This window comes from Salvelinus fontinalis, chromosome 35, assembly GCF_029448725.1.
Source record: "Salvelinus fontinalis isolate EN_2023a chromosome 35, ASM2944872v1, whole genome shotgun sequence".
Classification (NCBI taxonomy): domain Eukaryota; kingdom Metazoa; phylum Chordata; class Actinopteri; order Salmoniformes; family Salmonidae; genus Salvelinus; species Salvelinus fontinalis.
The window spans coordinates 37,504,046-37,517,756 of NC_074699.1; the positions used below are offsets into that span (position 1 = coordinate 37,504,046).

Here is a 13,711-nt window from a genome sequence, read left to right on the forward strand (position 1 = left end):
CTCCCATCTCCACAGAGGAACTCTGGAGCTCCGTCAGAGTGACCACTGGGTTAGGGTTGCTGCAGAGATGGTTGTCCTTCTGGAAGGTTCTCCCATCTCCACAGAGGAACTCTGGAGCTCCGTCAGAGTGACCACTGGGTTAGGGTTGCTGCAGAGATGGTTGTCCTTCTGGAAGGTTCTCCCATCTCCACAGAGGAACTCTGGAGCTCTGTCAGAGTGACCACTGGGTTAGGGTTGCTGCAGAGATGGTTGTCCTTCTGGAAGGTTCTCCCATCTCCACAGAGGAACTCTGGAGCTCCGTCAGAGTGACCACTGGGTTAGGGTTGCTGCAGAGATGGTTGTCCTTCTGGAAGGTTCTCCCATCTCCACAGAGGAACTCTGGAGCTCCGTCAGAGTGACCACTGGGTTAGGGTTACTGCAGAGATGGTTGTCCTTCTGGAAGGTTCTCCCATCTCCACAGAGGAACTCTGGAGCTCCGTCAGAGTGACCACTGGGTTAGGGTTACTGCAGAGATGGTTGTCCTTCTGGAAGGTTCTCCCATCTCCACAGAGGAACTCTGGAGCTCTGTCAGAGTGACCATCGGGTTCTTGGTCACCTCCCTGACCAAGGCCCTTCTCCTGATTGCTCAGTTTGGCCGGGCGGCCAACTCTAGGAAGAGTGTTGGTGGTTCCAAATTTCTTCCATTTAAGAATGATGGAGGCCACTGTGTTTTTGGGGACCTTCAATACTGCATAAATGTTTTGGTACCCTTCCCCTGATCTGTGCCTCGACACAATCCTGTCTCGGAGCTCTACGGACAATTCCTTCGGCCTCTTGGCTTGGTTTTTGCTCTGACATGCCCTGTCAACTGTGGGACCTTATATAGACAAGTGTGTGCCTTTCCAAATCATGTCCAATCAATTGAATTTACCACAGGTGGACTCCAATCAAGTCGCAGAAACATCAAGGATGATCAATGGAAACAGGATGCACCCGAGCTCAATTTCGAGTCTCATAGCAAAGGGTCTGAATACTGATGTAAATAAGGTATTTCCGTTTTAGATTTTTTATAAATTAGCAAACATTTCTAAAAACCTGTTTTCGCTTTGTCATTATGGGTTATTGTGTGTAGATTGATGAGGACATACAATAACACATATGGAATCATGTAGTAACCAAAAAAGTGTTTCTATATTTTATATTTGAGATTCTTCAAAGTAGCCACCCTTTGCCTTGACGACAGCTTTGCCCACACTTGGCATTCAGCTTCATGAGGTAGTCACCTGGAATTCATTTAAATTAACAGGTGTGCCATTTTAAAAGTTCATTTGTGGAATATCTTTCCTTCCTAATGCATTTGAGAGGGTAGTGCGTATGGCCCAGTACATCACTGGGGCCAAGCTTCCTGCCATCCAGGACCTCTATACCAGGCGGTGTCAGAAGAAGGCCCTAAAAATGGTCAAAGACTCCAGCCACCCTAGTCATAGACTGTTCTCTCTGCTATCGCACAGCAAGCGGTACCGGAGCACCAAGTCTAGGTCCAAGAGGCTTCTAAACAGCTTCTACCCCCCCCAGCCATAACACTCCTGAACATCTAATCAAATGGCTCCCAGACTATTTGCATTGCCTCCGCCCCCTCTTTCACGCTGCTGCTACTCTCTGTTATTATCTATGCATAGTCACTTTAATAACATGTACATATTACCTCAATTACCTCGACTAACCTGTGCCCCCTGCACATTGACTCTGTACCGGTACACACTGTATATAGCCTCCACATTGACTCTGTACCGGTACACCCTGTATATAGCCTCCACATTGACTCGGTACTGGTACCCCCTGTATATAGCCTCCACATTGACTCTGTACCGGTATCCCCTGCATATAGCCTCCACATTGACTCTGTACCGTAACACCCTGTATATAGCCTCCACATTGACTCTGTACCGTAACACCCTGTATATAGCCTCCACATTGACTCTGTACCGGTATCCCCTGCATATAGCCTCCACAAGGACTCTGTACTGGTACCCCCTGTATATAGCCTCCAAATTGACTCGGTACTGGTACCCCCCTGTATATAGCCTCCACATTGACTCTGTACCGGTATCCCCTGCATATAGCCTCCACAAGGACTCTGTACTGGTACCCCCTGCATATAGCCTCCACATTGACTCGGTACTGGTACCCCCCTGTATATAGCCTCCACATTGACTCTGTACCGGTAACCCCTGTATATAACCTCCACATTGACTCTGTACCGTAATACCCTGTATATAGCCTCCACATTGACTCTGTACCGGTACCCCCTGTATATAGCCTCCACATTGACTCTGTACCGGTATCCCCTGCATATAGCCTCCACAAGGACTCTGTACTGGTACCCCCTGTATATAGCCTCCAAATTGACTCGGTACTGGTACCCCCCTGTATATAGCCTCCACATTGACTCTGTACCGGTATCCCCTGCATATAGCCTCCACAAGGACTCTGTACTGGTACCCCCTGCATATAGCCTCCACATTGACTCGGTACTGGTACCCCCCTGTATATAGCCTCCACATTGACTCTGTACCGGTAACCCCTGTATATAACCTCCACATTGACTCTGTACCGTAATACCCTGTATATAGCCTCCACATTGACTCTGTACCGGTACCCCCTGTATATAGCCTCCACATTGACTCTGTACCGGTACCCCCTGTATATAGCCTCCACATTGACTCTGTACCGGTACCCCCTGTATATAGCCTCCACATTGACTCGGTACTGGTACCCCCTGTATATAGTCTCCACATTGACTCTGTACCGGTACCCCCTGTATATAGTCTCCACATTGACTCTGTACCGGTACCCCCTGTATATAGCCTCCACATTGACTCTGTACCGGTACCCCCTGTATATAGTCTCCACATTGACTCTGTACTGGTACCCCCTGTATATAGCCTCCACATTGACTCTGTACTGGTACCCCCTCTATATAGCCTCCACAAGGACTCTGTACCGGTACCCCCTGTATATAACCTCCACATTGACTCTGTACCGGTACCCCCTGTATATAGTCTCCACATTGACTCTGTACTGGTACCCCCTGTATATAGCCTCCACATTGACTCTGTACCGGTACCCCCTGTATATAGTCTCCACATTGACTCTGTACTGGTACCCCCTGTATATAGCCTCCACATTGACTCGGTACTGGTACCCCCTGTATATAGTCTCCACATTGACTCTGTACCGGTACCCCCTGTATATAGTCTCCACATTGACTCTGTACTGGTACCCCCTGTATATAGCCTCCACATTGACTCTGTACTGGTACCCCCTCTATATAGCCTCCACAAGGACTCTGTACCGGTACCCCCTGTATATAGCCTCCACATTGACTCTGTACCGGTACCCCCTGTATATAGTCTCCACATTGACTCTGTACTGGTACCCCCTGTATATAGCCTCCACATTGACTCTGTACCGGTACCCCCTGTATATAGTCTCCACATTGACTCTGTACTGGTACCCCCTGTATATAGCCTCCACATTGACTCGGTACCGGTACCCCCTGTATATAGTCTCCACATTGACTCTGTACCGGTACCCCCTGTATATAGCCTCCACATTGACTCTGTACCGGTACCCCCTGTATATAGTCTCCACATTGACTCTGTACTGGTACCCCCTGTATATAGCCTCCACATTGACTCGGTACCGGTACCCCCTGTATATAGCCTCCACATTGACTCGGTACCGGTACCACCTGTATATAGTCTCCACATTGACTCGGTACCGGTACCACCTGTATATAGCCTCCACATTGACTCGGTACTGGTACCACCTGTATATAGCCTCCACATTGACTCTGTACTGGTACCCCCTGTATATAGCCTCCACATTGACTCGGTACTGGTACCCCCTGTATATAGCCTCCACATTGACTCTGTACCGGTACCCCCTGTATATAGCCTCCACATTGACTCTGTACCGTAACACCCTGTATATAGCCTCCACATTGACTCTGTACTGGTACCCCCTGTATATAGCCTCCACATTGACTCTGTACCGGTACCCCCTGTATATAGCCTCCACATTGACTCTGTACCAGTACCCCCTGTATATAGCCTCCACATTGACTCTGTAACGTAATACCCTGTATATAGCCTCCACATTGACTCTGTACCGTAACACCCTGTATATAGCCTCCACATTGACTCTGTACCGGTACCCCCTGTATATAGCCTCCACATTGACTCTGTACTGGTACACCCTGTATATTGTCTCCACATTGACTCTGTACCGGTACCCCCTGTATATAGCCTCCACATTGACTCTGTACTGGTACACCCTGTATATTGTCTCCACATTAACTCTGTACCGGTACCCCCTGTATATAGCCTCCACATTGACTCTGTACCGGTACCCCCTGTATATAGCCTCCACATTGACTCTGTACCTGTAACCCCTGTATATAGTCTCCACATTGACTCTGTACCGGTACCCCCTGTATATAGCCTCCACATTGACTCTGTACCGGTACCCCCTGTATATAGTCTCCACATTGACTCTGTACTGGTACCCCCTGTATATAGCCTCCACATTGACTCGGTACTGGTACCCCCTGTATATAGTCTCCACATTGACTCTGTACCGGTACCCCCTGTATATAGTCTCCACATTGACTCTGTACTGGTACCCCCTGTATATAGCCTCCACATTGACTCTGTACTGGTACCCCCTCTATATAGCCTCCACAAGGACTCTGTACCGGTACCCCCTGTATATAGCCTCCACATTGACTCTGTACCGGTACCCCCTGTATATAGTCTCCACATTGACTCTGTACTGGTACCCCCTGTATATAGCCTCCACATTGACTCTGTACCGGTACCCCCTGTATATAGTCTCCACATTGACTCTGTACTGGTACCCCCTGTATATAGCCTCCACAAGGACTCTGTACCGGTACCCCCTGTATATAGCCTCCACATTGACTCTGTACCGGTACCCCCTGTATATAGTCTCCACATTGACTCTGTACTGGTACCCCCTGTATATAGCCTCCACATTGACTCTGTACCGGTACCCCCTGTATATAGTCTCCACATTGACTCTGTACTGGTACCCCCTGTATATAGCCTCCACATTGACTCGGTACCGGTACCCCCTGTATATAGTCTCCACATTGACTCTGTACCGGTACCCCCTGTATATAGCCTCCACATTGACTCTGTACCGGTACCCCCTGTATATAGTCTCCACATTGACTCTGTACTGGTACCCCCTGTATATAGCCTCCGCATTGACTCGGTACTGGTACCCCCTGTATATAGCCTCCACATTGACTCGGTACCGGTACCACCTGTATATAGTCTCCACATTGACTCGGTACCGGTACCACCAGTATATAGCCTCCACATTGACTCGGTACCGGTACCCCCTGTATATAGCCTCCACATTGACTCTGTACTGGTACCCCCTGTATATAGCCTCCACATTGACTCGGTACTGGTACCCCCTGTATATAGCCTCCACATTGACTCTGTACCGGTACCCCCTGTATATAGCCTCCACATTGACTCTGTACCGTAACACCCTGTATATAGCCTCCACATTGACTCTGTACTGGTACCCCCTGTATATAGCTTCCACATTGACTCTGTACCGGTACCCCCTGTATATAGCCTCCACATTGACTCTGTACCAGTACCCCCTGTATATAGCCTCCACATTGACTCTGTAACGTAATACCCTGTATATAGCCTCCACATTGACTCTGTACCGTAACACCCTGTATATAGCCTCCACATTGACTCTGTACCGGTACCCCCTGTATATAGCCTCCACATTGACTCTGTACTGGTACACCCTGTATATTGTCTCCACATTGACTCTGTACCGGTACCCCCTGTATATAGCCTCCACATTGACTCTGTACTGGTACACCCTGTATATTGTCTCCACATTAACTCTGTACCGGTACCCCCTGTATATAGCCTCCACATTGACTCTGTACCGGTACCCCCTGTATATAGCCTCCACATTGACTCTGTACCGGTATCCCCTGTATATAGTCTCCACATTGACTCTGTACCTGTAACCCCTGTATATAGCCTCCACATTGACTCTGTACCGGTACCCCCTGTATATAGTCTCCACATTGACTCGGTACCGGTACCCCCTGTATATAGCCTCCACATTGACTCTGTACCGGTACCCCCTGTATATAGCCTCCACATTGACTCTGTACCGGTACCCCCTGTATATAGCCTCCACATTGACTCTGTACCGGTACCCCCTGTATATAGCCTCCACATTGACTCTGTACCGGTACCCCCTGTATATAGCCTCCACATTGACTCTGTACCGGTACCCCCTGTATATAGCCTCCACATTGACTCTGTACTGGTACCCCCTGTATATAGCCTCCACATTGACTCTGTACCGGTACCCCCTGTATATAGCCTCCACATTGACTCTGTACTGGTACCCCCTGTATATAGCCTCCACATTGACTCTGTACCGGTACCCCCTGTATATAGCCTCCACATTGACTCTGTACCGGTACACCCTGTATATAGCCTCCAAATTGACTCTGTATCGTAATACCCTGTATATAGCCTCCACATTGACTCTGTACCGTAACACCCTGTATATAGCCTCCACATTGACTCTGTACCGGTACCCCCTGTATATAGCCTCCACATTGACTCTGTACTGGTACCCCCTGTATATAGCCTCCACATTGACTCTGTACCGGTACCCCCTGTATATAGCCTCCACATTGACTCTGTACCGGTACCCCCTGTATATAGCCTCCACATTGACTCTGTACCGGTACCCCCTGTATATAGCCTCCACATTGACTCTGTACCGGTACCCCCTGTATATAGCCTCCACATTGACTCTGTACCGGTACACCCTGTATATAGCCTCCACATTGACTCTGTACCGTAATACCCTGTATATAGCCTCCACATTGACTCTGTACCGTAACACCCTGTATATAGCCTCCACATTGACTCTGTACCGTAACACCCTGTATATAGCCTCCACATTGACTCTGTACCGTAACACCCTGTATATAGTCTCCACATTGACTCTGTACCGGTACACCCTGTATATAGCTTCCACATTGACTCTGTACCGGTACCCCCTGTATATAGCCTCCACATTGACTCTGTACCGGTACCCCCTGTATATAGCCTCCACATTGACTCTGTACCGTAACACCCTGTATATAGCCTCCACATTGACTCTGTACCGTAACACCCTGTATATAGCCTCCACATTGACTCTGTACCGGTACCCCCTGTATATAGCCTCCACATTGACTCTGTACCAGTACCCCCTGTATATAGCCTCCACATTGACTCTGTAACGTAATACCCTGTATATAGCCTCCACATTGACTCTGTACCGTAACACCCTGTATATAGCCTCCACATTGACTCTGTACCGGTACCCCCTGTATATAGCCTCCACATTGACTCTGTACTGGTACACCCTGTATATTGTCTCCACATTGACTCTGTACCGGTACCCCCTGTATATAGCCTCCACATTGACTCTGTACTGGTACACCCTGTATATTGTCTCCACATTAACTCTGTACCGGTACCCCCTGTATATAGCCTCCACATTGACTCTGTACCGGTACCCCCTGTATATAGCCTCCACATTGACTCTGTACCTGTAACCCCTGTATATAGTCTCCACATTGACTCTGTACCGGTACCCCCTGTATATAGCCTCCACATTGACTCTGTACCGGTACCCCCTGTATATAGTCTCCACATTGACTCTGTACCGGTACCCCCTGTATATAGCCTCCACATTGACTCGGTACTGGTACCCCCTGTATATAGTCTCCACATTGACTCTGTACCGGTACCCCCTGTATATAGTCTCCACATTGACTCTGTACTGGTACCCCCTGTATATAGCCTCCACAAGGACTCTGTACCGGTACCCCCTGTATATAGCCTCCACATTGACTCTGTACCGGTACCCCCTGTATATAGTCTCCACATTGACTCTGTACTGGTACCCCCTGTATATAGCCTCCACATTGACTCTGTACCGGTACCCCCTGTATATAGTCTCCACATTGACTCTGTACTGGTACCCCCTGTATATAGCCTCCACAAGGACTCTGTACCGGTACCCCCTGTATATAGCCTCCACATTGACTCTGTACCGGTACCCCCTGTATATAGTCTCCACATTGACTCTGTACTGGTACCCCCTGTATATAGCCTCCACATTGACTCTGTACCGGTACCCCCTGTATATAGTCTCCACATTGACTCTGTACTGGTACCCCCTGTATATAGCCTCCACATTGACTCGGTACCGGTACCCCCTGTATATAGTCTCCACATTGACTCTGTACCGGTACCCCCTGTATATAGCCTCCACATTGACTCGGTACCGGTACCACCTGTATATAGCCTCCACATTGACTCTGTACTGGTACCCCCTGTATATAGCCTCCACATTGACTCGGTACTGGTACCCCCTGTATATAGCCTCCACATTGACTCTGTACCGGTACCCCCTGTATATAGCCTCCACATTGACTCGGTACCGGTACCCCCTGTATATAGCCTCCACATTGACTCTGTACCGGTACCCCCTGTATATAGCCTCCACATTGACTCTGTACCGGTACCCCCTGTATATAGCCTCCACATTGACTCTGTACCGGTACCCCCTGTATATAGCCTCCACATTGACTCTGTACCGGTACCCCCTGTATATAGCCTCCACATTGACTCTGTACTGGTACCCCCTGTATATAGCCTCCACATTGACTCTGTACCGGTACCCCCTGTATATAGCCTCCACATTGACTCTGTACTGGTACCCCCTGTATATAGCCTCCACATTGACTCTGTACCGGTACCCCCTGTATATAGCCTCCACATTGACTCTGTACCGGTACACCCTGTATATAGCCTCCACATTGACTCTGTACCGTAATACCCTGTATATAGCCTCCACATTGACTCTGTACCGTAACACCCTGTATATAGCCTCCACATTGACTCTGTACCGGTACCCCCTGTATATAGCCTCCACATTGTACTGGTACCCCCTGTATATAGCCTCCACATTGACTCTGTACCGGTACCCCCTGTATATAGCCTCCACATTGACTCTGTACCGGTACCCCCTGTATATAGCCTCCACATTGACTCTGTACCGGTACCCCCTGTATATAGCCTCCACATTGACTCTGTACCGGTACCCCCTGTATATAGCCTCCACATTGACTCTGTACCGGTACACCCTGTATATAGCCTCCACATTGACTCTGTACCGTAATACCCTGTATATAGCCTCCACATTGACTCTGTACCGTAACACCCTGTATATAGCCTCCACATTGACTCTGTACCGTAACACCCTGTATATAGCCTCCACATTGACTCTGTACCGTAACACCCTGTATATAGTCTCCACATTGACTCTGTACCGGTACACCCTGTATATAGCTTCCACATTGACTCTGTACCGGTACCCCCTGTATATAGCCTCCACATTGACTCTGTACCGGTACCCCCTGTATATAGCCTCCACATTGACTCTGTACCGTAACACCCTGTATATAGCCTCCACATTGACTCTGTACCGTAACACCCTGTATATAGCCTCCACATTGACTCTGTACCGTAATACCCTGTATATAGCCTCCACATTGACTCTGTACCGGTACCCCCTGTATATAGCCTCCACATTGACTCTGTACCGGTACCCCCTGTATATAGCCTCCACATTGACTCTGTACCGGTACCCCCTGTATATAGCCTCCACATTGACTCTGTACCGTAATACCCTGTATATAGCCTCCACATTGACTCTGTACCGGTACCCCCTGTATATAGCCTCCACATTGACTCTGTACCGTAACACCCTGTATATCGCCTCGCTATTGTTATTTTACTGTTGCTCTTTAATTATTTGTTACTTTTTTTTTGTATTTTTCTCAAAACTGCATTGCTGGTTAAGGGCTTGTGAGTAAGCATTTCAGTGTAAGGTCTACACCTGTTGAATTCTCCTAAGATAGGAGTCGTACGATAAGATAACTAACACAGGAGTAGTAAGAGAAGATAGGAGTAGTGATTGTCTGTCATGGATAGACGATAGTGAAACAGAGAAACACACTAGTCCAGCATCACTACATCTGATGAGACTGAGAGATGGACCTGGTGGTCTGAGAGAGTAATAATAATAAATATAACATTATAAATATATCAACATAATAAAGCTGGTTTACCAGGCGCTGGAGGAATGGAACAGCAGCAGTCACCACGGGGAAACAGCCTGGATCTGATGGTCTGAAAGAAGACAGGAAGTTATAGAGGGAGGGGAAACAGCCTGGATCTGATGGTCTGATAGAAGACAGGAAGTTATAGAGGGAGGAGAAACAGCCTGGATCTGATGGTCTGACAGGAGAGACAGGAAGTTATGAAGCTCTATATCATGTTTCTATAAATGCTTATGTAATGTAACTTAGTATGGGTTACTCAAGTGAACCTAGAATAGAATAGTGTAAACCTTTCTGATAGTTGTGTGACATTACGAGAGTCCAGTCCTCGTCCTGTGTAGACTTGATGACACGCTCCACTCTGACAGGTGACCAGTAGATGGACCTGTGTGCTGCTGTGGTTCGGACCCTGGCTGTGTAGGACGCCCTCAGTAGCCGTACCAGGCCAGTCATCCACAAATATTATGCTGCTGAACACACTGTCTGCTTCCACTGAGACAACAGACAGAGGAAGACCTACGCAACGGAGGAGAGAGAAAAGAGACTTACTGCACATCGTCATATCCACTTCATCCAATTAGGAGATAAATACATCTCTTCTAGGTCCTGTGGTAAACCGTGAGGTGTTGGGTTGTTACTGTCTATTACCATCCCCCCAGGTTGACCTCCTGGGGTACCAGTCCTTACACAGATCAGAAATAGGCTCCAGGGTCTGTACATATGAAATGGAAACTTAACAATTGAGGTAAACAAAACAAAGAAATAAGAAAACATTTACTTTGAAATATTATGGTTGTGTGCTTTTTTACCAAGGGCCTCATTTCTAAACGTTGCGTTATGCATCAACATATACCCCAAAACATGCACTGGTTCAGGCAGAAGTTGGCCTTTATAAAAACTGAACTTGATGTTAAATAACGGTTAAATAAAAATAAAATATGAGAATGTGCTTATCCTCACGCAAACTTTAGACCAGTGGTCACCAACCGGTCAACCGACTGGCCGGTCTTCATTCCTAGTCCACCACCAAACATTTCAGTAGAAAAGACAACGACTTGCACTCCTTTTTGTTTTTATTCCTATAGGTGCACTTGATTCAGAAGCCCTGTTGGAGGTAGGTGCACTTGATTCAGAAGCCCTGTTGACGGTAGGTGCACTTGATTCAGAAGCCCTGTTGGCGGTAGGTGCACTTGATTCAGAAGCCCTGTTGGCGGTAGGTGCACTTGATTTAGAAGCCCTGTTGGCGGTAGGTGCACTTGATTCAGAAGCCCTGTTGGCGGTAGGTGCACTTGATTCAGAAGCCCTGTTGACGGTAGGTGCACTTGATTCAGAAGCCCTGTTGGAGGTAGGTGCACTTGATTCAGAAGCCCTGTTGGCGGTAGGTGCACTTGATTCAGAAGCCCTGTTGACGGTAGGTGCACTTGATTCAGAAGCCCTGTTGGAGGTAGGTGCACTTGATTCAGAAGCCCTGTTGGCGGTAGGTGCACTTGATTCAGAAGCCCTGTTGGCGGTAGGTGCACTTGATTCAGAAGCCCTGTTGACGGTAGGTGCACTTGATTCAGAAGCCCTGTTGGAGGTAGGTGCACTTGATTCAGAAGCCCTGTTGGAGGTAGGTGCACTTGATTCAGAAGCCCTGTTGACGGTAGGTGCACTTGATTCAGAAGCCCTGTTGGTGGTAGGTGAACTTGATTCAGAAGCCCTGTTGGTGGTAGGTGCACTTGATTCAGAAGCCCTGTTGGCGGTAGGTGCACTTGATTCAGAAGCCCTGTTGGCGGTAGGTGCACTTGATTCAGAAGCCCTGTTGGCGGTAGGTGCACTTGATTCAGAAGCCCTGTTGGCGGTAGGTGCACTTGATTCAGAAGCCCTGTTGACGGTAGGTGCACTTGATTCAGAAGCCCTGTTGACGGTAGGTGAACTTGATTCAGAAGCCCTGTTGGTGGTAGGTGCACTTGATTCAGAAGCCCTGTTGACGGTAGGTGCACTTGATTCAGAAGCCCTGTTGGCGGTAGGTGCACTTGATTCAGAAGCCCTGTTGGCGGTAGGTGCACTTGATTCAGAAGCCCTGTTGGCGGTAGGTGCACTTGATTCAGAAGCCCTGTTGGCGGTAGGTGCACTTGATTCAGAAGCCCTGTTGGCGGTAGGTGCACTTGATTCAGAAGCCCTGTTGGCGGTAGGTGCACTTGATTCAGAAGCCCTGTGCACTGGGTAGGCAGTGTTCCCATTTTAACCCTTTAATTTGTCTGAAAAACTCTGCCTACCCGGAAGATCTGTGGCTAGATTGAGTGCCGCTGGCCAATCGGATAGCTCAAATCACCGTGCCTACAGCTTCCACGACCCCGGCCATAGCAAGGTTTGATACTAGCCTACAGCTTCCACGACCCGGCTATGGCAAAGTCTGATACTAGCCTACAGCTTCCACGACCCCGGCCACAGCAAGGTTTGATACTAGCCTACAGCTTCCACGACCCCGGCCATAGCAAGGTTTGATACTAGCCTACAGCTTCCACGACCCCGGCCGTGGCAAGGTTTGATACTAGCCTACAGCTTCCACGACCCCGGCCATAGCAAGGTTTGATACTAGCCTACAGCTTCCACGACCCCGGCCGTGGCAAGGTTTGATACTAGCCTACGGCTTCCACGACCCCGGCCATAGCAAGGTTTGATACTAGCCTACAGCTTCCACGACCCCGGCCGTGGCAAGGTTTGATACTAGCCTACGGCTTCCACGACCCGGCCATGGCAAGGTTTGATACTAGTCTATAGCTTCCACGACCCCGGCCATGGCAAGGTTTGATACTAGCCTACGGCTTCCACGACCCGGCCATGGCAAGGTTTGATACTAGTCTACAGCTTCCACGACCCCGGCCATAGCAAGGTTTGATACTAGCCTACAGCTTCCACGACCCCGGCCATAGCAAGGTTTGATTCTAGCCTACAGCTTCCACGACCCCGGCCACAGCAAGGTTTGATACTAGCCTACAGCTTTCACGACCCCGGCCACGGCAAAGTTTGATTCTAGCCTACGTAAGATCTCATAACTTTTAAACCATGACAGGAGAAAGAATACAGCACAGCTGCTGATTTCATGAGTGAATTCATGTTTACGTTTTTATTCACCACTGTTTCTATTCACCACTGTCAACACTGTTTTTATTCACCACTGTCAACACTGTTTTATTCACCACTGTTTTTATTCACCACTGTCAACACTGTTTTTATTCACCACTGTCAACACTGTTTTTATTCAACTCTATTACAAAACATAAAATGTGCTTCTCTACTTCCACTCTCGCTGCAGCTGCAACGAATGAGTAGCAAAGTGTATCGATAACCCTGCATTTGTACTACTATTAACACCCAGTGGTTAATTACACTATTATTTATCTTTTTTCTCTTTGTGTTTCATAATTTTCCTTCAATACGCATGAGGCTGAATGAATGTATCTCACCGGAGAAAGCATCCGAGCG

The 13,711-nt window shown here is 48.4% G+C and overlaps 1 protein-coding gene across 5 annotated transcripts in view; it reads right to left on the minus strand.

The window, feature by feature from the left end:
• wdr93 (WD repeat domain 93) overlaps nucleotides 1-13,711 on the minus strand; it is a 121,455-nt gene that overhangs the window by 74,298 nt on the left and 33,446 nt on the right. For 3 of the 5 annotated variants that reach the window (XM_055900094.1, XM_055900093.1, XM_055900096.1), the window contains 2 exons: nucleotides 10,534-10,759; nucleotides 10,253-10,421 (listed from right to left, as the gene is read on the minus strand). In XM_055900094.1, the coding sequence (XP_055756069.1) occupies nucleotides 10,253-10,421; nucleotides 10,534-10,759 (395 nt within the window). The remainder of the gene's footprint in view (nucleotides 1-10,252; nucleotides 10,422-10,533; nucleotides 10,760-13,711) is intronic. The other 2 variants (XM_055900095.1, XM_055900097.1) reach the window with 1 other exon arrangement.